The 22,296-nt window shown below is 41.5% G+C and overlaps 2 protein-coding genes across 8 annotated transcripts; one reads left to right on the top strand and one right to left on the bottom strand.

Annotated features, from left to right (window-relative positions):
• Positions 1-591: 591 nt before the first annotated feature.
• On the top strand, positions 592-2,444 carry LOC135676045 (pathogenesis-related genes transcriptional activator PTI6-like). The gene is made up of 2 exons (XM_065186820.1): positions 592-898; positions 996-2,444. Exon 2 carries the CDS (start codon positions 1,145-1,147, stop codon positions 2,075-2,077), a length of 933 nt encoding a protein of 310 aa, XP_065042892.1. The 5' UTR covers positions 592-898; positions 996-1,144; the 3' UTR covers positions 2,078-2,444.
• A 1,999-nt stretch (positions 2,445-4,443) lies between these two features.
• Positions 4,444-20,601, bottom strand: LOC135676044 (carbon catabolite repressor protein 4 homolog 5-like). Of its 7 annotated transcripts, none has more exons than XR_010514121.1 (16): positions 20,247-20,601; positions 19,738-19,901; positions 18,973-19,038; positions 18,848-18,900; positions 17,682-17,763; positions 15,348-15,403; positions 15,051-15,132; positions 7,924-8,016; positions 7,761-7,793; positions 7,577-7,671; positions 7,322-7,445; positions 6,463-6,548; positions 6,292-6,376; positions 5,067-5,170; positions 4,925-4,981; positions 4,444-4,816 (listed from the first exon to the last, which is right to left on the bottom strand). XR_010514121.1 is itself a non-coding variant. In XM_065186815.1 (15 exons), the coding sequence occupies exons 1-14, from the start codon at positions 20,452-20,454 to the stop codon at positions 5,081-5,083; spliced, it is 1,317 nt and encodes a 438-aa protein (XP_065042887.1). In that variant the 5' UTR covers positions 20,455-20,601; the 3' UTR covers positions 4,444-4,981; positions 5,067-5,080. The 7 variants fall into 7 exon arrangements, 5 of the variants coding, with proteins under 5 accessions (XP_065042887.1, XP_065042890.1, XP_065042891.1 ...); XR_010514122.1 differs by having other exon boundaries at positions 4,444-4,794; XM_065186815.1 differs by having other exon boundaries at positions 4,444-4,981.
• Positions 20,602-22,296: the final 1,695 nt, after the last annotated feature.

The following is a 22,296-nucleotide window of genomic DNA, read 5'->3' as shown; positions in this document are numbered from 1 at the left end:
GGATGGATGTAATATATATAAATCGGGATAGATGTTTGGCTGTCACCCGTAATTTTTAGCATGTTTAAAGGTTAATCGCAGTACTACCATTACTACTACTACGGAAAATAAAAACAACATAAAAGTACCATAAATTAATAGCTCAGTAAAAGTATTCATTATTCAGGAAATTACTCATTTCCCTCCGACGGTTCTGCGAAGACCAAACGTTTCTTAGTTCTTCTTCTTCTTCTTGTTCGTTTTTCCTTTTAATTTATTCCAGCTGTTACCATCTGCGTCGTATATTTGTTTTCCTATTTTAACCCTCCACCCGACGCCACTGATTTCCGTAGACCCAAAGTGCACCCGGAGGCAAACACGCGTGGCCCACCTCGTCTCACTGGCGTGTCAGATTCTGGGTTGACGTAGCGGTTCGACACCCCGACGAATCCCGTCGTGAGCGTTAATTTAGCGACTTCCCCCCTCGAGATTCGCGACGCAGGGAGAAGGACGGGGCCGGTGACAAATCTGAGCCGTACGCTCCCCATCTCGGTTCCGCTTTCCTCATCCGCTTCCGTTTCGCTCGTTATTAATGCGCGGAAACCCCATTTTTCTCCCTTCCTTTTCTCCTCCTCCCTCTTCGCTTTGGGGTTTAAGCGGCGAAGAGATCGAGAAAGCGAAGAGAGGGCGAGGAGAGATCGAAGGCGAGGCGTGGATTTATGTCGTCTGGTTCCTTCGATTTATTGTTTCTCGCTGCCAAAAGTATCCAAGCTTTCGATCGGCATCTCTCCGTCTGCTGTGTCATCGGTGGTATTGTCTTCTCGCTCTTTCTCTCCTCCCGCCCCTTCGGCTCCTCCCCTCTCCGCATGCGACAGAGGCCCGAGGGATCGAGGAAGACGGATTCGATGCGATATACAAGGTACGGTCCCATCTCGCCTTCTGTTTTCTCGAAATGTTTTTGGGAGAAATTTGGGAGACTCCTGACGATCGTCGCTTTTTGGGTGTTTTGCTTGCAGGGTTGGTTTTGGAGTGAAGTACTTCGGATTTCAGCATATAGATCTGTGTATTTTCCTCCTCATCTTCTTGCGAGGAGCCCTCACTTGACAGAGAGAACGAGAACTTCACCTTTTTTTTCTTTTCTTTTTTTGGTTTCTTGGAAAGAGAAATGCCGCCGCTTCAGTGCCTCCTCCTGAGGCAGCAAGAAAAGATGCAGAAGAGGAGAGGGAGGAAGCAACTTTACCGATCTGGTTCCACTTCCCAACTCGAATCTAAGCTCTTCGCCAGAAGACTTCGCGTCATTTTCGACGATCCCGACGCAACCGAGTCGAGCGATGACGAGGGCGTGAACCGTTCCTGCCGCAGGAAGAGGGCGACTGTCGAGCTCCGGTTACCTGGTACCTTCCCCTTCCTTCAATCGGATGCCTCGTCGCAGGAGAGCAGCAGGAGGAACAACAAAACCCCGAAATTCCTGCGGAGGCCCAAGGTCAAAACCCTCTGCTCGGTGACTTCGTCTTCCACCACGTCCGCCGTCAGGTTTAAGGGCGTCAGGCAGCGGCCGTGGGGGAAATGGGCCGCGGAGATCCGCGACCCCATCCGCGGCGTCAGGCTTTGGCTCGGTACTTACGACACCGCGGAGGCTGCCGCCGCCGCCTACGCGGCCGCCGCGCTCCGCTTCCAGACCGAGAAGAAGAACCTGTCGGTCGCCTCTGCCAACTCCACCACCACCTCGTCATCTCCCTCCATGCGCTCGGACGCCGTCGCTGTGGCGGCTCCTTCCTCTCCATCCTCCGTGCTCGACGTCTCCCCCTCCGCCTCCGGCGTCGCGGATGATGGCCGTGATTCATCTTCAATTGCCCAAGACGCTGCGGAGGAGCCATCCATCGCGGACCTCTTCGAGGGGCAAGGGCTGCCGCTCCCGACCTGCGATGCAGAGTTCGCTTTCGGGTCGGACTTGTTCATTCTTGGCGATATCGGGTCGGAGCTGCTCCCTAACGAATTCCTCCGCCTAGAGGACCTTCCCGACATGGACGACGACATCGTCGGCGGCGATTTCCCCTCCCTCGAGGCCCTTAACCAGTGGATGGACATCGATTTCTGAGGGACTAGGGGATGATAATTTTGCAGCTTAGTTTCCATTCAAGAGTTATTATTATTATTATTATTATTATGGTGACTGCTAGTACAATAGTCTTATATTACATGTCAGGATATGAAATTGTGAGGTTGCTATTGTTGGAGAGTTTGGTGAGGGGAAGAGACGAAGAAAGAGTTTGGTGTTGTGAGGGTTTCAGTTTTGGAGCGTGAGCGAACAATTCTTGGGATTTTCCGGAGCTGTAAGAGCCGCCCCCAAGAAGACTTGTTGTCACCTAACCATGCTCTCTCTGTCTCTTCTTCTCCTCATCTGTCGCTGCTTTGTGTTTGTCATTCAAACTGTGTGTTGGAATTTGTCATCCATTGTTTGTGAATCCTCATGGTTACCGTGTGCTGTTCAACCCATCGTTGCTGGACAAGTTGATGGGTGAAGTGGATCCATTCTTCATGGTGGTCACTGTCTTCTGTAGAAAGAGAGGTTGCAATCTCTGTCAAACAGGGCAGTGATACATCGAATCCATCACGTGGCAGTCTGTCTGTGACTGTCTAGCATCAATCCTTTTGAGTATTTTATGCATTTATGGTACACCAAATATATATTTATTTAAAGCCGGTTTGATTTGTATGCGTATTTGTTACCATGGTCATCAGAGTTAATATTGGCCTCGAGATGCAGGAAACAGTCTTTCGACAAATATAAAACAGAGGCCTCTGATTCTTTTGTTGAAGTGCAAACAAAAACAATATTGCCCAACCCTGGCTACTACTATTATTGATAGATGCTCTCTCTATAGCAAGGGCTGTGCAGAGAGATGCCGGTGATTACAGCATTCTGTGCTGAATGGTGGGTAAAGTCAAAAGGAAAAGAAAGAACATGTGTGTGTATCATTCAGTGGTTGACTTAGGCCTGAAAGGTCGTCATGTAAACATGAGTAAGCTATTGGGATGATCGGCATACAACACTATCCATTTAATGCCACCAGTGCCAGGGAGGCTGTTTCTGACAAGCCAACCCAAGCCCAGCCACGGGAAACGAAGGCGTAATATTATGGTAGGTGAAAATTGTTTTGAGATATGGAAACGTGAGACACAACAATTCCAGACATTGTCATCGAAGAATATAAGTCATGAATAAGACGGTACAAAGAAATGAAATGGTCGTTCTATGTGAGAAGCGAATCATCATCACCACCACTGCTCGAAGCCCGCTAGGATTCCTTGAATGTCGAACTCGATACCTCCAGCCCGGAGGCGACCAGCAGAACCCAAAGTTTAATCTCCGGCTGGGTGTGTGGTAAAACATGGTGATGCTAAAATATTTGGTGAGTCGTCGGAAACCCTATCGCTTCGGTCGAGGAGGGTTGCCAGAGGGAAGAGCCCCATGCTGTTGTTTTGGAGGTATCCATCCATCTACACCGCTTGTCGCTTTGTATCGGAAGATCGAGGGTAGGATGACGAGGGCCACAACACACGGATAAGATGGGATGGGAGTCATGGCTTGTGGGGGATCCGATGGAGTCGCAGACAAGGAAATCGACCGTCTTTTGGAGCTACTCCATGCGACACCGAGAGATTAGTCAGCCGGCTTTATCTTACCATGTTACGCCAACCCATCGATGACCACGAGTGCCAGTGGAAAGGTAACACGTCTTTGTCTTCCCCCCGGCGCTGCTTTCCCTGGACGTATCGCTCTGTACCCTCCTCCACTCACTTTCAGTACAATTAACTTTGTGTTAGGGAATGGCTACACGATCTTTTGTTTTCTTTCGTCATCGAATCATAACGTAACCCATCTATCTATATAAGAAAAATAATCCACCAAGGCTCGATCGTTAAGGACTCGCACGTTATAAAGGGGTCGCCACAAAAGGTAAAAGAGCTTTCCTTCTCTTTACTCGAGCGTGGGAGAAGGATGTCACCCGATACATTCCTCCCAACACCCCCTTCTCTGCCGCAGGAGTATTTTTGGCATCATAAGATGGTGCTGCTTGCGACACCAATCGTTCTCGTCTGTCTTCGTCATTCACCACAGGGCTCGGCTGCCGCTGGGAAGGGACAATATGGCTCGGCTGCCACAACAGAGGCGGGGAACTCGTGACGTGAATAAAGTCTTCCGAGAAACAAACCCGACATCATTAATTCCTCCTCACATGAAAACATGCGAACAAGTCCTTGCACTCACACCAACTCTTAAACCAAAAGATTTCTTTTGGACGGTAAACAAGTTGCTGCCTTTCTGTGCTGTGAAAACTTTTTGCACATACATCAAGTAACAAAATTAAGTCTCATGAATAAATATACATTCATAGAAGCATCAATGATCAGTACGATACAAATGATTAAATAGAGTACGTGTATAAAATTAATCGCATCTTCAAAAATCAACGAACCATAAGATTGGTCAACGCTTGATAATTAATCAACTACAGTTTCAATACCACGTATTTCTTTGGACAAAAGTAAGCAGCATGTCTATGAAAAATTAAATCTATATCTAACTTTATTTTATGAGCAATTAAATCTAGACTTTGATACGATGATAATGTTGATCTAGGAGTCTCGTGCTACTGAGAGTCCAAATTCAAGTCACAGAAACAGGTAAGGCTTCTATGCAGACTCCACATAGGTAGGAGGAGCCTTTTCGGTACGGAAAGGTTTCCACTCCCCTCTCCTTGTATTTTCTTCCCTGCTGTTCCTAATCCTTTCGACATTTCCGCTCCCATCCTGGTACAACATCACCCCACCCCTTCAGAGGCGTGGTAGTGCGAGTTGAGGTCAAAAGGCAAAAAAAAAAAAAAGGGTGACATTATCTAAAAATGTCAAAATTGGAGATCTTAACAAGTACACACAAAACCTGACTCAACGACAGCCAACACTGTGAAAATGAGAAGCCAGCAAGTATCTAGTGCACCTGCAAATATAGTATAAGCAAGATTACAATGGCCATGACATCTATATAGAAATAAAAAAATAGAACATTATAAAAAATATTTTACCAATCAATCTTAAGCTAATGATTGTCCATAGTACTAGCAGCGTTGGCCTCATCATCGATGAAAGCAAATTTACACACCAAAGCAAGATGATCACTACCCCATTTCTGTAGAAGAATAATGGCCAAACAAGAACCGAGATGAAAGGAAAAGGGGGTAATATGGCCATCATAAATTCATCATCCAATATAATAAAATAAGATATATTTTCTATCATTAAAACGGTAAACAAGTGATACCACAAGACCACAAAAAAGATAAAACAAAAATAATAGCTTTGAAAAGAAGCACTGATCACTTGAAAAGAGAACAAGATCAGCTTTTGTTTAGAACCGACCACTAGCAGCCTACAGGAAAAGAATAGACACTTCAAAAAGAATAGTATCTAGTCAACCATCTTGCCTGTTCTCTCTTCTATTCTTCATAAAAAACTTCAGTTCCTGTCTCTCCTACAGCACCTCTGTTATGTGTCCAAGTTCCTAAGACATCATTGTTTGCAAGGTTTTCAGTTTAATCATATAACCCCATTCCGATAGTGTGTAGGTTGATGCCAGTAACTTGTGAGTTAGCCAGTTAGGACAGGTTGGCAGAGATGAAAACCGATGGCAAACAATGATGGTCATACGCTAAGTTGCAACACCATATGTGGCATGATTCTGTTTCCCTACCATGCCGACATGTGCAGGTTGGCACAATCTGCATGCACAATCCTTAATCGACAGGTATCCCAGAGGCTACAACTCTATTGGACAATAATGCAAAGATGTCAACATCATTCATGGATTCATACATTTTGAGTGATCTTTTACAACTATTTCCCACACCTAAATAGATACTCATATGTGTTGTTTTCTTGACCTTAATATTTAGCATTCTTCATATTAAAATATTTACCTCCGTTTTATATTTGGACAACGATCGCTTGTCAATCATAAGCAAACTTAATTCTCCCTAGTAATATTTCGTTCTTCCGGGATACTCCTGAAAGATATTCTTTGTGTAAAGTAACCTTTTTCTAATTCCAACATACCAAAATGGAAGCTTCTTGAAGCTTGTTTAAATTCCTTCATCAACAACTTTGAAATACAACTACTTTCCTGGTTATCCTCTTCCAAAATTTGTCTAATCACTTAACACCAAATCAGAAATGAAATAAACTCTTGAAGAAAATGGAATGAGGAGTTCACGAGAGCTGTCACATAAATGGAAGTACAGGATAGGCATATACCTTACTAGGAAGACCTCTCAGTCTTCGTAAAACTTTGATTGGTAAGGTATCAACCACCCCAACAGGAACTAGTGCAGAAGAATGCCTGGATATCATTTTTTTTTTAAATTGCAATAAACATTCTTGTTTTCTAGCAGCAGAAACTTTTGACTTTGAATAAGAAATTATCACCAGATGTAGTCAACAGTTCCCATGAACTTGGAGTGACAAGAAGTAGCCAAAGGTTCGCCATTTTCATCTCTTGTGTGGAGATTACCCTGACACACAAATTGCAATATGAAAATAGTCAGAATATCTCAACTGATGACAGAAGAATAAACTAGTGCTCATAGAGAAAAGATGCCAGAACTATTATGATGACTTAATTCCAAGAAAAAAATCATTGGGTCCTTAAGATGGTTACTTTTTCAGAACCAAGAATATTTAAGCAGTAAATGCAAAACCATATGCATCTGCATGGATGGATAGTCAGGTACAACTTTTACTGCAGAACATAAATTTTAGAGCCACGATTTTTTTTTTAATTTTCATGCCTCCACTTGAAGGTTTCACCAGGTAACAAGAAATGGCAACAAATTCGAAGCTAATAACAAGAAACTCAACTATTTACCTTGTTTAGCAGGAAACAAAAAATCCTTGTGTTCTAGTTTATTTTATGGCTTGATCGTGGAACTAAATTTTACATGTACATGACCTTTTGTTATTATATTTGTGTGTGTGTGTGTGTGAGTTTCCATCTGCTGAATTTTCAAATAAATCCATAAAGAATATTAATAGGGCAGATACAACCAAGTGGATTGGTGTGTTGTTTTCAAATGCTTGTGGAACTTATCAACTGACTGATATCATAATATTCAACAAGCTTTCCACTATTGATGTATCAACAAGCACCACGGTGTCAGAAGTTAGAACCTCACTAACAGATGTTCCCAATTAACCCCTTGACAAAAGAAAAGTTTGACTCAAATTCAATGACAAGCATACTACAGAGTAAGAAAAGAAAAAACAAAGGGCAATGACTAGAATTTACAGGAACCCCTCGATATGCACTGGAAAGGGTTAGCGGGTTCTGCAAACGCGTGCATCCTCTCCTTCCAGATGCAAGGCAGACTTCTTCTTCACTCCATCTAAACTTCTGCTGACTTGCCATGCACCTCCACATCCAGCAGATTTAAATATGTAGCATCACTCAAAATTAGCTAAGAGATAATAATCACATAATGCCAAGTGGCCAACATTCTTGTCAAAATAGAAAATCTTAGACAGAGTCTCATATTAAAAAGACCTGAATCGATCATGCTGAATAGCATAGGTCATCTGTCTTACTGGATATTCAATTTGTCCAGAGATCTTCTTCCGATCATATTGAAGAATGTCTAGCTGCAATATTTTAATTTGGAAAGTAAGGTTATTCAGCCATATCTTTAACCATAAGTATTTTCACAAAGAATGAAGCATCAAATCACTACCTCATTCGAAGTTAAGAACTGGCATATTGCACTCTGAGTAATGATGATAATGTTCAGCTCCCAGAAACAAAAGATTATGAAAGTTTTTAAATTAATAACAATTCCCTTTCATAAGATCTAGTGCACAATAAATTAGAAAGTGCATAACAACAAGATATACAACCTTTGGCGTGCTATTCAAGTCACCAGAAATTACAACAGGAGTGTTGCCATACTGTTTTGACAATGTATTTGCTCTCTCTAGTAACACCCGCATCTATCAGAGCAAGAAAAACAAGGAACCAATCAAACACCTATTTTCAAAGAATAGTGTAAATATATTAGGAAGTAACATACAAAAGCAAGTCATCTCACATCCCATGTCTTCTTTACAAATGCATATGCAGCTGGCACATTTTTTTAGAAACACAATTATGGTCAAACAACTTTAATTGCAACATATTAAATCAATAAATGTCTTTATCATTATCATAGTATTGTATTCATTCGATTCACAGATATCTCAAATGGACCGGGAAAAAATCCACAAAAAATTACTATCAAATGCCTTACAGGAAAGCATCAGGATTCATTTTTTCCTACAATTCATTAACACAATCATTATGGAAATCATAGGACTCTAACACCTAAAGGTTCCCTACCCATGATTTGATACCACTAAAAGGTGTCATGCCCTGAGATCTTTGTAAATAACACTAATAAACAATCTCAGAGTTGCAGGCCATTTGGATCAAATAAGTAAATCCAATTTATTGTTTAAAAAATAAATATCCATATGTCTAATCTATTCCTGCTGATGTCTCCATGAAAGAAACTAACTCTGACTAAATTATAGATAATAGAACTTCTTGCTAATCACTTTAAATAAAGTGCTATGAAACATTAAACAAACAAGTAGATCGACATTCCATGCTAAGTAGGTTCTCCAAATAATCTCAAAAAATCAACTAATAATGGCCGACTAAAAAGTTATGAAGCTAATAATCAAAATAACATTTAAATATTCATGCTATAGATATGAAGCATGTCTCATCCAACATACTGTCACGGACAAACTTCTAAACAAGGTGTTTGATGTAATGCTTATGTATGTCCGTGTCTTTTGGCATGTTCATGCCTTGTACAGAATGTAAAGGGGCGGCCGAAGGCTTAATAGTCCCATTTTAGTTGGGTTGGTGGCCTCTTTAGGCTTGTAAATAAAGATTGTGTCATGTGGACACGCTCGAGAGCTTTTCGGTCTGTAATGGACCATTTTACCCTTTGTTGTGCCACTGTTCAGAGCTTGTAAAGTCTGTTTGTAATTTGCTTTGTCTATGAAGTGTTTTTCGGACATGTTTGCTTGTGGATCCCGTTTGAGGCGTTCTCTTTAACCCGTTCTCTCTTTTGTTGGTCCTAAGGGACAATGGGAGGCTTCGGGGAGGCTGACCTTTGCGGACGGACGCGCAAGGGTGCCGCACGACTTAGGCAAAACCAGCTAAGTCCGTGTCATATGGTATCAGAGCGGGACAAGCACTCATAGAAACACTTGACATGCAAACGTGGGGGACCTAGCGGGGCTGCGTTGAGGGCAGTCAGCACATGCGCGACCGTTTGAGGGAAAACGGGCATGGAGATGTAGGGAAAAGAGTCGCTCAGAGGAGCGGGCATCTGAGATTGGCATTCAGAGGAATGGCCAACCCTTCGCGCAAGAGGCACCACGAGAACAGGCAAGCTTGGAAGAATTTGGAGCGCACAAAGGTTGGGATGGCTGAGTTTGAGCTACGGCTCAACGTTGACAACTTTACTTGATGGTGCTCAAGGCAAGCGAGGCGCTTGGCAAAAGGACGAGACCATGCAAAGTGGAATGAGTTGCTCAGCGACCGAAAGAGTTGTGCAAAGCTTCACAGAGGTGAGGGGAATTGCTAACTCGAAGAATTCGGTACTCATGCATGGGCTTGTATGCGGACGATGGATTGTTCGTGGCCATCCCAAGGCGACCGAGACTCGGCGCCATGGAGCATTGAAACTTTCTCTTCGGCATGCGAAGGATACGTCCGGAGGAGGCTGAAGTGTGCAACGAGTTCAGCATGTTGCTAGGCCTGGAGGGGTGCAGCGGTGGCTGTATTGACGTGGAGGCGCAATCTAGCAAGTGCGTTTGCAAGAGGCAGAACAATGCACAGTTTGTTCAGCAGATCGGAGTAGTCCAAGGGGAGGGTGGTCTCCGAAACGAAGAGAGATGTTGCTCCAACGGGACAGTTATCCAGGAGGGATAAGTCTCGGCTCTCCAGAGGGAGAATCATGTGAGACGGACTTCACATGCTGAGGAGGAGTACCTCACAAACAACAACTCCACGAAGCTCGATGGACTGAGCAAGCGGCGAGGAGTCGTCGCATGATCTCGCTTGAGAGAATGCATTGGTGGATGCATTGCGAGATCAAGTGGGGGAGCGACCCAAAGCAACTTAAATGAAGGCACACTTGGAGTCGATGTGGAGATCGAACTCAAGGGAGGGCTGACCCGTGGAATGGTGGGCACGAGGGCCACCATCGACTCAATGCAAAAACGAGGAGCGGAGCAACTTGGGTGTAACTTGGTGAAGTACCCAAGCCGCATGAAGGGAGCCAGCAGAGAAGTTGGAACATGGAGCAGAAGCACAGTGCTTTCCTTAGACAGAGGTCAAAGACATGAACTCTTGCAGAGGCAAGAGTAGGATCATGTTGTTCCATGGGTCCTTCATTCTGACGGAGCGGACTCATCTTGCATGGTGCCAAAGACGAAGGGAGCTTCTAGGCACATGCACCTTATCTCGGAGGAGCATTTGATGGAGGAACTAAGGCGACTCAATTTGCGGAGGCGAAGTTGGGTTCAGAAGGCCTTAGCACGGGGCAAGAGGACGCAGAGGCGGGTACTCTTGAAGAATATGCCACAGTGTTGCCATTCAAGTTGCCATGAAGGAAGCGGTGTGCAGCGGAGATTGTGCTGGTAGGGGCAGAGGCCCAGGATCCAGACAATGGTGCACAAATTACAGTGAAGTCGGTGGACTTCGGGAGCTACTAGGCGACGGACTGTCCTAGAGCGGTGCTTCATCTAGGTGTGACCCAAGAGTGGGTGGATGAAGGTCGATTGCCAAAGGAGCGAACAAAATCGAAGGTGGAGGAGACCCTACGATGTATTGGCAGAGGCCACATATGGAGGGTTCAAAATTCGAGTTTATTCCACAAGGATCAGAATGCAATGGAGATGTCACCAGGAGGCGACATGGTGCAGCGGATCGTGGTGGAACAGTTCGTGGCAATGCGACACACACAACATAGTCCCGGGAGGGACTAGATCATATGGAGGTATGATCGGGAGCTACTGGGAGCTCCGCTTTGGTGAACAACACGACGGCAAGAAGGGCTATGGATTCAAGGAGTGAAGGCCATGGTACCGCAGAGGCGGGTCTTCCGGGCGTGCACCGAATTTTGCATCGGATGAAAACCTTGGTCATCAGCATATGGGGGCTGGGTTCCACCAAGGGAAAAGTTCGAATGCAAGTACCAGTGAGTCCCATGAGAGGGACTTGATCATGCAGAGGTATGATCGAAGCAGCTGGAGAGTTGGACTGCTCCAGAGCTCATATTCGCTTAAGGGAGCCCGACAAGTCAGAGGACAAGGTCGAGTAAGCGAACGTTGCTACCAAGGAAGCTAAGGAGAACAGAATCGGTGCAAACCCTACAATGTGATGGCAGAGGCCATGCATAGGAGTTGTAGTCTGTATTTCCATCGACCAAACAGACTGCTTGGAGAACACAGAGGTGTTGAAGCAGGAGGTCGAAAGGGGCGAGGAAGCGACGACAAGTCCAGAGGGACTTAGCTACCCAAAATCAAGCAATCAGTGAGAATGGAGGTGGACTCAGAGGAGTGTCACGAAGGCATATCTACTGATTGTGAAGAAAAGGGATGTAGATGCGAGACGACGGATAGTAGGGCCATGGGCATGGCAGCGCCATGGTACCGCAGAGGCGGGACTTCCGTCAAAGTCATTGATCCCTTGCTCTCACGGAGGGAGAGCGCTTGGTCGTGAAAGGGGCCGAGGAGGTGGAGCATGCAGAGGCAATCTCCAAGTACCGAGACAAGGCTGAAGGGCAGAGGCCAAGAAACTTCGTAAGACTGGTGTCAACAAGTTTCTCATCAAGATAGCCGTAAGTGAAGGACTTCGGGTCATGCAAGAGTGCACGACCAAGGAACGAAGCAGGCAGTACGTGGTGCTGTACCTTTGCTACTCAGTGGAGTAGGCGGCAGGGTTGATGGAGAAGACGGTACAATCCCAGAGGCGACCTCATCTATCAGAGAATTACTCCAAGTTGGGGTGAAAACTTCCTGCATTCTAGAAGTTCAATGGCATTGAGAAGGTGAATCATAGTAGCTAACTCAACGCAAGGAGTGCAAACACTTCAAGTGCTTCAGAAGTGTGAGCAAAGAGCAGGCGAAGGCCAGTAACCAGCTCGATGCATGAAGTACAACCTCGAGGAGGTGGGCGAAGTCAAGTAACCTTTGCCTTCTCAACTCTTAAGAGAATGGGCGAAACCGAGTACCCCAGTTCTCTTATCTATCCAGCAGAGGAGCTCTGCACAAGTTCAAAGACCCTTCGAAGATAATGGAAGACAATAGTTGTCAAATCCTCACCAACGGTGATCAGTGCTACTGAGAGTAGATTGTTCGCTTCATTTCCCAACGAAATGCCAATCGAAAGCGGAAGTGATGCGAACCTACTTGGATGTGACAACTAACTGAAAGAAGAGTCAATGAGCAGATTTTGTGGAGGAAGGACCCAAAACTTCAGAAGTTTGCGAGGCGATGCTCGTTAAAGCTCCAACAAGCATCCACCCAGTTCAAGCAGCATGTGGAAATTTTGAGAAACTGGCGCAGTAAGAATGGTCTTTTCCTTCATTTGGTGGATCCGCAGGAATCAACGAGGATCAACACAACTCAGCCAACCCCACACCAGAGTCAGAGTCATTGGCGAGTTGAAGCAGCATGGCGGATCAAAGGTTCGACTACTCAAAAACAGCAGCGGAGAGCAGCTGGGAGCCAGGAGGCGCATTGCAGCTGGAGCAGAAGATTGAAGACTTAGCAAAGGCGAAGAGTTGCAGTGTTCACAAAGGCTTCGACGAGGACGTCGAAGGGATAAGTGGGGGAGAATGTCACGGACAAACTTCTAAACAAGGTGTTTGATGTAATGCTTATGTATGTCCGTGTCTTTTGGCATGTTCATGCCTTGTACAGAATGTAAAGGGGCGGCCGAAGGCTTAATAGTCCCATTTTAGTTGGGTTGGTGGCCTCTTTAGGCTTGTAAATAAAGATTGTGTCATGTGGACACGCTCGAGAGCTTTTCGGTCTGTAATGGACCATTTTACCCTTTGTTGTGCCACTGTTCAGAGCTTATAAAGTCTGTTTGTAATTTGCTTTGTCTATGAAGTGTTTTTCGGACATGTTTGCTTGTGGATCCCGTTTGAGGCGTTCTCTTTAACCCGTTCTCTCTTTTGTTGGTCCTAAGGGACAATGGGAGGCTTCGGGGAGGCTGACCTTTGCGGACGGACGCGCAAGGGTGCCGCACGACTTAGGCAAAACCAGCTAAGTCCGTGTCAATACGCCATAGTGTCCACAACAAACATCAAGGGCATTGATTGGATGTCTCGACGGATGCTCCCCAAATGGCTGATGGAGTGTCTTACCCTTTAAGTTTTTATTCTCCCAACAGCTGATGGAGATATCCCATCATATCAACCTGAACCAGTTCAAATCAAGTTAAACCAGGCTCAAACCAACGGCATGGCCCCGACTCGCTTGTGCTATGGCTAAACCACATGACTTGTTTGCCTGTTGGGCTTACTACAGGCCAGCCACATAGGCTGCTAGCCTAGGCCAGCCACTTGGGCCATCTTGGCTGGGTGGCTGGCCTGGACTCAGGCTTGAGTGAGGCTCACAACTGAGCTGACTTGCCCTAGCCAGCTTGTTTGAGGCTGTGTTCAACTGCTTGGGCCTGACACTGGGCTCATGGTATGGGTCTGGTCCATGTGCTCATTGGGTCTGATACAACCGGACCCGAAGCCAATCGAGTCAGCCTGGTCGAATCCGACCTGGGCATGGATAGCCATATCAGGCCCAAGCCAGACCATCCCTATGTTGGACCAGCTTTGAACTGATTCCCCCCCCCCCTCTCTCTCTCTCTCTCTCTCTCTCTCTCTCTCTCTCTCTCTCTCTCTTTATTCCCCCATAAAAATTAGATTATAAATCCTAATAGTTTAGATTAATCACAATAAAATAATAATACCATGCTACAAAATTAATCAACTAAATAAGAATTGGATTACTAATCAAACCATCAATATTATTTCATGAATTTAATTTTGTGATGACAAATATATTATAACATTACATTATTTTCAGAAAAATATTAATGTACAAGAGAACAATTAGATAATAGTGCAAACATGGGCTATTAATGCCCTACTAACATTATTGTACTAGATTAAATTCATACAATAATTTATTTCTAGATCTAACATGGAAGTATACTCAAATCGAGAAATAGTTTTATAACCAATAAAAATCCGATTAATTTACAATAATTTCAAAAAACTTAATAATATAAAATAATAAATTTAAAAATAGAAAAGTAGTGAAGAAAATTACCGTTCTCCTTATACCAATGACTCCCTTCTTGCTATCAATCCGATCAACCAAGCCAAATCGAGCTATCCGAAGAATTGATGCAGATGAGAGGGAATGGGTAGGGCCGATAAGCTAGGGTTTATATAGAGGACAGACCATATAGGATTTAATTCTAATAGAACTGAAATTCCTATCCGCATAACTATTTAAGTTACATGAGACTCCTATTTTATTAATTTTCGAAATACAATAATATTATAAAATTCAGGGGTTACAACTTGTGTTAATCTCTCCATCTATATTCTTTCCCTTTTTGTCACTTTTCTTGTTGCTTTTTTCCAACAGGCACACAAAGCTACAACAATGTAGAAGACCTGACTGATGGCATTTAACTAGCTAGCCATTGGCAAGCTGCATCAATGTAGAAGACCTTGCTGATGGCATTTACCCAGCCAGCCATTGGCTGGAATCAGGATGTGCTATGTAATTAAACTCCTTGACTTGAGCTACCAAAAAAAAAAGCATCAATAATATCCATGACCAAAGAGATCATTTAGCAAATAATCAAGGTATGGTAGAGGCAAACAGGTGACTATTTTGCATAGACAAAACAAAAAATCAATAACTTTATATGGGCACTTGGACTAGTATACCTGTCCCAACTTGATATCGCCACGATTTGGATTGAATAAGACATGGATGTTGCCAACAAGTAAAGTCCGACAAGACACTGGCCTACGATTTTTAACGACATCAGCAACCAATATCGATAGAAAAAACTATATTTTTTATCTACTTAAAAATATTGCAACTGGTTGTGTGACAACAAACCATAACCATCAATGGTTGTCTAATGCATGAATTCCATTTTTGCTCATTAAAGCAAATTTACCCCCAACAAGAACAAGAGATAAACTACCATTTTGTATATCAAGGTTTAGAAAACTTACTCAATTTCAGAACCTGCATCTTTATCCACCCGATCGTTTGATTGATTGAGAGATACCTGAACGATGGGAATAAAGATAGAAAGCAAAGAGTACATTAAGCTGAAAACATCTCAAACCATTAAATCATGAGAAGGATAAAAGCATTACATTTTGCTTTAGCTTATGGTGACAGCTTATGTGATGTTAAATATGCAAGTACAGTTTCACTCAGCACAAAACAAGGACCATAACTCAACAACAAATTCCTACATGATGCTCATCATTCAGATCCATAAACAAAGGAACTTTAAATTGCACTGCCCACAATGGGCAATAACAATGACACCATAAACAGATTAATGAATAAATGCCTAAACCTCCAATTTGTTAATAGCCAGAGAAACAAACAACTTGTCATAAGTGACAGATAAAATAAGTGAATAAGTAAAGAACACTAGCATGAAGAAATAAAGACAGGATTGAGTTTCCAGTTTCGCTCTTGCAAGATCTGAGACCACTGAGCTCTCAAATCAGTATACCCCTTATGACTTAATATTTACTTATGGAGGACACTGGACAGGTCATCCGTGAGTTTCACTCTACCAATCCCGGGACCCAATTAACTATCTAGGTACATGAACTAATCCCATGCCCAACTCAAATGCCTATTTTCAAATTCATAATTGTTCCATACCTGTTTCACGGGTATCCAACCCGGCATAAGCAGGTCAGGTAGGTAGGAGTGCCAAAACACTTGACCTACTGTCCTCCCTAGAATTACTTGGAAGATATTCATGATGAGTTGGTAAGTCAAGAGTACACTCAGTACAACATCTCATTGGCTATTCACATTTCAATAGTTAACAGCAACATAAAGAAGCATTCTCACTGGTTCTTTTTGGTTAAATTGTGTATCAAGGCAGAAATAAAAATACAATCCAACAATAACAAATTGAATACACAGAAAAAACTAGGTGCAATGCCCAAAGTGCATATTCAGATATCAACCAAAATTTTGCCTCGCCAAAACAGTGAATGCCTTATTGGCTTACACTAGAGGAAACCAGATTCCTCCTTAGTTTCAGTTCCTTAAGAATGTTATCCTCATCTACAATCAAAGAACTAGAGCCATGGAATGACAGAAAGAAAGCATCTATTAAGCAAAGTCTTAGAAAAAAATAGTGTGGTGCAGTGAAAGTCTCTTTGAAAGAAGAAAAGAACTATCCATCTGTATTTGGTAGAGTGCATTTACAAAGAATCGACAACGAAAGACTTAAGAATTTATATCAACCAAAGGACACAAATCACATCAATTAGCCAAGGAGAACCTTCTTCATTAATTAACAAAGATATACTTGTTAAACTAGAAAAACAATCTTTCATCATTTCATTTGATGCAGATTAGAGAATTGCTATGAAGTAACTCAATACGCAACTCACAAAATGCTACCTGTGGGTCAATACACAAACCACAAAAAACTCTGTTCCAATTGTTGGGAGTCACAGGCACTCGAATGAGCAACCACAGGCCTTCAAATTTTCAAATCTTTAAGTGGTCAAAATAAAAATTAAAATGCCTTAGAATTTTCATATATTTAAGTGGTCAAAATGAAAATTAAACCCCACACAAAAGCAGCTCAATTATTCTTGTGATCAGGACTCAAGAATGCATGGTCAAATAAATAGTGGATTATGCATGTGAAAAGCTATGTCAATTTATGACTGGCTTGAGTGGTGATTGGAAAGTATCAATTTATAACTTCTTATATGGAGTTTGGACATGGTGTGGAAATCCAACTCGCTTACACTTGCAAAAAAAGGAAAGTGTAACAATATGCACGGATAACTTGAACCGAGATTTAAAATTCAATGTAACTATAAGTATCATCTACCAGAGGATCTAAAACTTCAAGAAAATCCAATTAGACATATAAGATACAGGTTTTGTCTTAAAAGACAGGTCATTTCAAAAGACTAGCTACAGAATAAGCATCCTAAAAAAAGGGAAAAAATGAACCATAAATCACGAAAGATAAAGACAATAATCTCATACTGATTTAATTCATGTTATCATGTATTTAAGCAGATGCACAAAATATAAACTAATAATTCAATCATATAAAATTTAAGAAAATGAAATTTTTCATCCAGCAGTGAAAGACAGAAGATAAGCACACAACAGCTAAAATGTAGATAAAAGGAACAAGAGAGCGATGACCTAAATCATGTGCAGTTCAGTTTTATTTAACAAACCAAAAAGCATCTCACTTTGGAATTAGTAAATTAAAATGAGGTAGAAGTAAAATTAAAAACTGAGATAAGAACATTGTGATTATCACAAAGAATCTACTATACCTTTAAAAGGCAAAGTTGTGCGACATTGTTCCGAAGACCAAACTTTTGGAATTCTATGTCTTCTTGGTACAAAAGAGTAAATCTACCCTCAAAATAAACATATCATGAGAAAAAAAAATTAGTGTGGGTACCATGGATCAGGCAGAAAACATATTAAAAAAAAATCCATTTTCGCATAAGTTAAAGTCACACACCAACAAGTAAGCATTATCTCAAACCCAATCAGCTCATCAATCAAATTACAGTCAACTTTAACATTGCTCTGTTGAACTCAACAGATGATGCTAAGAGTTAAGCTACCAAATGACCTGCCTTGAATATAAATCTCAACTGATATAATTAATGAAGAAACCTACCTCATTGGTTTTATAGTTCAGGTTCAAGCAAGCCACTCATAACTTCTAAGTTTCTAGTTTTAAAAAGGAATGAATAAAAAACCTGATAGTGTGAACTTACACCATCTATGAGGTGAAAATTAGCAGCCACGGGGTCAAGTGACACAATCCCAAACTATAGGCAATGTTATACAACTTTAAGTCAACCATATAAGAAAAACTTACAGAAACAACATAACCTGCTATCTAGTTCACAGTAATGAAAACATTTTCTGTACTAAAACTCCAATACTGTCCCATAAAAAGGCAGTATTTGTTAAATGTAAGCCAGATATTTGTTAAATGAATAATGCTTGCAGTGGTATGCTTTGACATTTCTGCCTAAATCGCTTGCAAATGTTAAGCAAGTGAATTGTATAACAGTCACTAGATTGCTTTGATTGTTTAAATGTATGTTTCCCTTGCTTTACAATAACAAGCAAAGCATGGTCTTTTCAGAAGGGCCACAGGTCAGGCTATTTAACCAACGGTCCTGGAAGGCTGCTATGACTTTGAATATATAGATTGCACATTTTTCTCATCAGCATGCTCATTAATCATCACGGAAGGTTTTCCTATTACAGAATAATAGCCAGTATTTTCATAACAAGATTGTTCAAAACAACTACTCAAATTGTATCAGTGAATGGCCAGATCATTGTAAACCAAAACTAACACAAATGCTGTATCACCTTTATTTAGTTAAGCACACAAGAAAGTCTATGCATACGAGTTTCACAATGTCATCTTTTATATACTACATCATCCTCAAGAAAGTAAAACAAAACTTACTCTTTCTCCTTCCAAAAAATAGCACAACCATCAGTTGCTTCCCCAGTTCTTTGCTGAAACACCAACATATAGAATGTTCACAGGAACATATGCAAATTACAAAAATCTCCGGGACCAATACACACCTTATAGATACCAGTATAGCCATCCTCCCGAAAAAGATCAGCCAAATCATCAAATTTGTCAACCTCCTGTGGTCGAATGATAATTGTCATACTTGAAGATATGGAGTAACAACTTTGGTTATTATCAAGCCAAAACTAAAAAAAGTGGATGGATTAATTACCTGTTTGCAACTAAAAGTATTATGCCATAGATACTGATGTTTTGAGTTCTTGTGGACAGCAGATGGATGCGATAAAACAAATTGACGATTGTGGAGGAACAACTATAACTAAGTAACAATCAAGCCAAAATCCACAAAAGGTGGATTGGTTGATATCTTACATAGATTTTGTCTTTTATATGTTGGTTTCATTTTTTTTTTAATGTTTAGTAATGAAATTTGAAGGTAAAATCATCTTTTAATACATAATACTTTTTTATTTTATCAAGCACAAATAAGAATTATCACTTCAATGATAAAGAGCACAAAACAGATATAGAAGGCACGAGTACATCCATAGAAACTATGCAGAGTTCTGCCAGAAAACATAGGTAACTCATATGCCACAAATTGAGATGAAAAAAAGAGCTTGTTGTTCAGCATGTATAATCCAACATATTTGCCTTTCCAACTATAACTATCTACATCCACATAATGATAGGCAATATCTGTACATAAGAGTTTGCACACAAAAAACCAGTATATGTTTATGCATGAGTATGTGAATTTTATGTAGATACACATTTGACCATGCAAAAAGGTACAACAGGGTGTTAATGCTTACCTGGAAGCACAAAATGCTTGGGTTATATGATCTTAATTCCTTATGCATTCGGCTTTTCCGCAAGTCCCAACTTAAACATTCTGAAGGAATCGAATCATATAAATCCAAATGTTTCAAAGCATTTTCAACTCCCAATATATTGTAGGAAACAATTACAAACCTCTCTGCAAGATACAAGAAGCTTCTTCAGACATCAGTATTGAAAACAGAAAAGAAAAGGTTATCACTACAATCTTTTGGTAATGATAAAAGGCGCATATCCACTATCAAAGTCGTCATATATGTTATAAAAGGCAGTGACAAAAAAAAAAGCTTCTAAAAGTATTAGTTGTCAACCTCAATTAATAAATTGTCGCTTTATTCGAGAGGAATGAAGTTACACAACACTTACGACTGTATTACTGAAACTTCAAACAGGCCACAGATTCAAAAACCGATGTCCTAACCCTAGAAGCCTCAACTGCTGTAAAAAGGGAGAAGAAGAAGCAGCGAGGAGCATATCTTTTTACCCTTGAAAGAGGATAAGTCTCGAGAGGAGAAGACCCATTGGCGAGCCCCATCGTCGGGACGGCCGCCAGTTCGCCGCTGCTTGGCATTGTGGGCAGGGTCGCTGCGGCCGCCTTCGGCTTGGTGCTTCCGCTTCCGGTGATCCAACAAAGGGCGATGTTGAGCAGGAGGTCGCTCGCGAGGGGCCGTGCCGTCCTCCATCGCTCTCATCACCGGACGTAGGACGCCGGCCGCCGGCGAAGTCTTCTGGCGTTCTCGTAGGGCACAACGACGCTTGAGGTGAATCGGAACGGCGCTGGTGGCCTTCCCCCAATTCTCGTCTCGACCCGGCCTTTTTTTCGTCCCCAATTAAACCGAGTCGCGCGTCGGTCCGGAATATGTTTTTCTTAAAATGTTTTTGCGAGTTCAAAAATATTATATTTGCTATGATAAATTTGAGGAGGTTTTACATCTTTATTCTTTACAACTTTAGGAAATAGACCTCCAAATTTATTACATGCATATCTCTCTAAAAATTTTAATAAACACTTAAATATTTAATATTGATAGGACTCATTTTGGTATCACTCATGTGGATCAAAGTAAACAGACACGACGATGCAAACATGAAACTTCAAATCCGATGTGATGCGTAGCACACACGTGGCAAACAGTCGCTAGTTGCCACCTTCGTACGAATGACATAATCATGGTATAGTCGTCCCGGAAAGCTCGGGATGACGTCGCACAGTGCCGATCCGTGTAGGTCGGTTGGCGCTCGCACAAAAGCTTAAGCCGGCTGCCCGAGAAGCTAACCATAGTTAATTGATCCTGTACGACCAACTCATCCTTGCAGGTATAAAAACTAACCCTTCTTGATCAAGAAGGGATGACACTTAACTCCCTTTAACTCCACAACACTAACTTGAACTTCGGAGGGGTCGAGCCGGGAAATCTTCCTTCCGACCTCGATCATTGTGTAAGAACTGGCAACAAAACAGCAACAACCCGCCAAGGGAGAACCGCGCTTGAGAGACGACACTTGGACCTAACTGGACTCGACGTCGATGTGACCCGAGCATCAGCATGGACAACCTTACGCATCCAAGATTGGACTGAGCTGTGCTGACACCTCGACCACGACATAAAAGTTCCCCAACAAATATGTCATTTCTATCTCCATTCGTATAGAAAATAAAATAACTACTATTACTCATCATGATTGTTACTATTTTTCTTAAATGTTATATACATAAAATATCCTTCAATAGTCTTTTGACTTGCCTATTTTTAAATATTTATTAAGAAAGTATTAATATCACTTTGAATTTCAATATCCTTATGTCCATAGTCAATCGAAGAAGATTAAGTAAGATTTTTAGTTAGAAAGAGAGAAACGATACTTTTAAATTTAATAGAATATTATTAGGGGACGATGTTGGCAATGAATTATAAGTAATTCTATTAGGATCGGACTTATGCTAGAGCCTTGGTCACACGTAAAGAGTTATTGTATGTCTCGATGTGACGTCGATTTAGACTAAGATCAATGTCGAACTCTTAAAATAGATTAGATAGTAGAAACAAAGAAAAGGAAAAGAGCTTCCGTTTTTGTGCCCCTTTTATAGTTAGTCAATCCTCCTTAACCATAAGCTAATTAAGAAAATATTAAGCTAACGTGGCATATTCGATAGTTCGATTTTGTCTGACTTAGATGTATGTCTTTAGTTCTAATTAGAGGATATATTTAATTATTAAAAAAAATATTATTGGTATCTTGGTTAATCTAATGAGATAGAAACATTAAGCTTTTTTGGTACCAACCGTAGCACAAAAAAAAATTATAATTACTTTAGTTGACATAAATGGGAGTATATTTAGTCGAGCACAACAAAAAAAAAGTTTGTTATTGTCTTTCTTGACATAAATGATGAGAAGAAAGCTTATAAAAATTTATAATTATTTTTTGATCATAAATGATAAGAATAAAATTTCATCTTATTCTTTTTTTTATTATCCGATGGCATATCTGATAATTAAGTATATAAATAATCATCAGAATTTTCTTTCATA

The sequence above is a fragment of the Musa acuminata genome, chromosome BXJ1-6, assembly GCF_036884655.1.
Source record: "Musa acuminata AAA Group cultivar baxijiao chromosome BXJ1-6, Cavendish_Baxijiao_AAA, whole genome shotgun sequence".
NCBI lineage: Eukaryota > Viridiplantae > Streptophyta > Magnoliopsida > Zingiberales > Musaceae > Musa > Musa acuminata.
Note: the sequence above shows the minus strand (reverse complement) of the source record. Positions and strands in the feature narration are given on the sequence as shown.

Coding starts and splice junctions, on each gene's coding strand:
- LOC135676044 (XM_065186815.1), bottom strand. CDS start 20,454: ATGAGAGCGATGGAGGACGGCACGGCCCCTCGCGAGCGACCTCCTGCT. Junction 19,039..19,737: donor CAAGCATTTTGTGCTTCCAG/GTAAGCATTAAC, acceptor ATTCGACCACAG/GAGGTTGACAAATTTGATGA. Junction 7,446..7,576: donor ATTCAGCATGATCGATTCAG/GTCTTTTTAATA, acceptor CTGGATGTGGAG/GTGCATGGCAAGTCAGCAGA.
- LOC135676045 (XM_065186820.1), top strand. CDS start 1,145: ATGCCGCCGCTTCAGTGCCTCCTCCTGAGGCAGCAAGAAAAGATGCAG.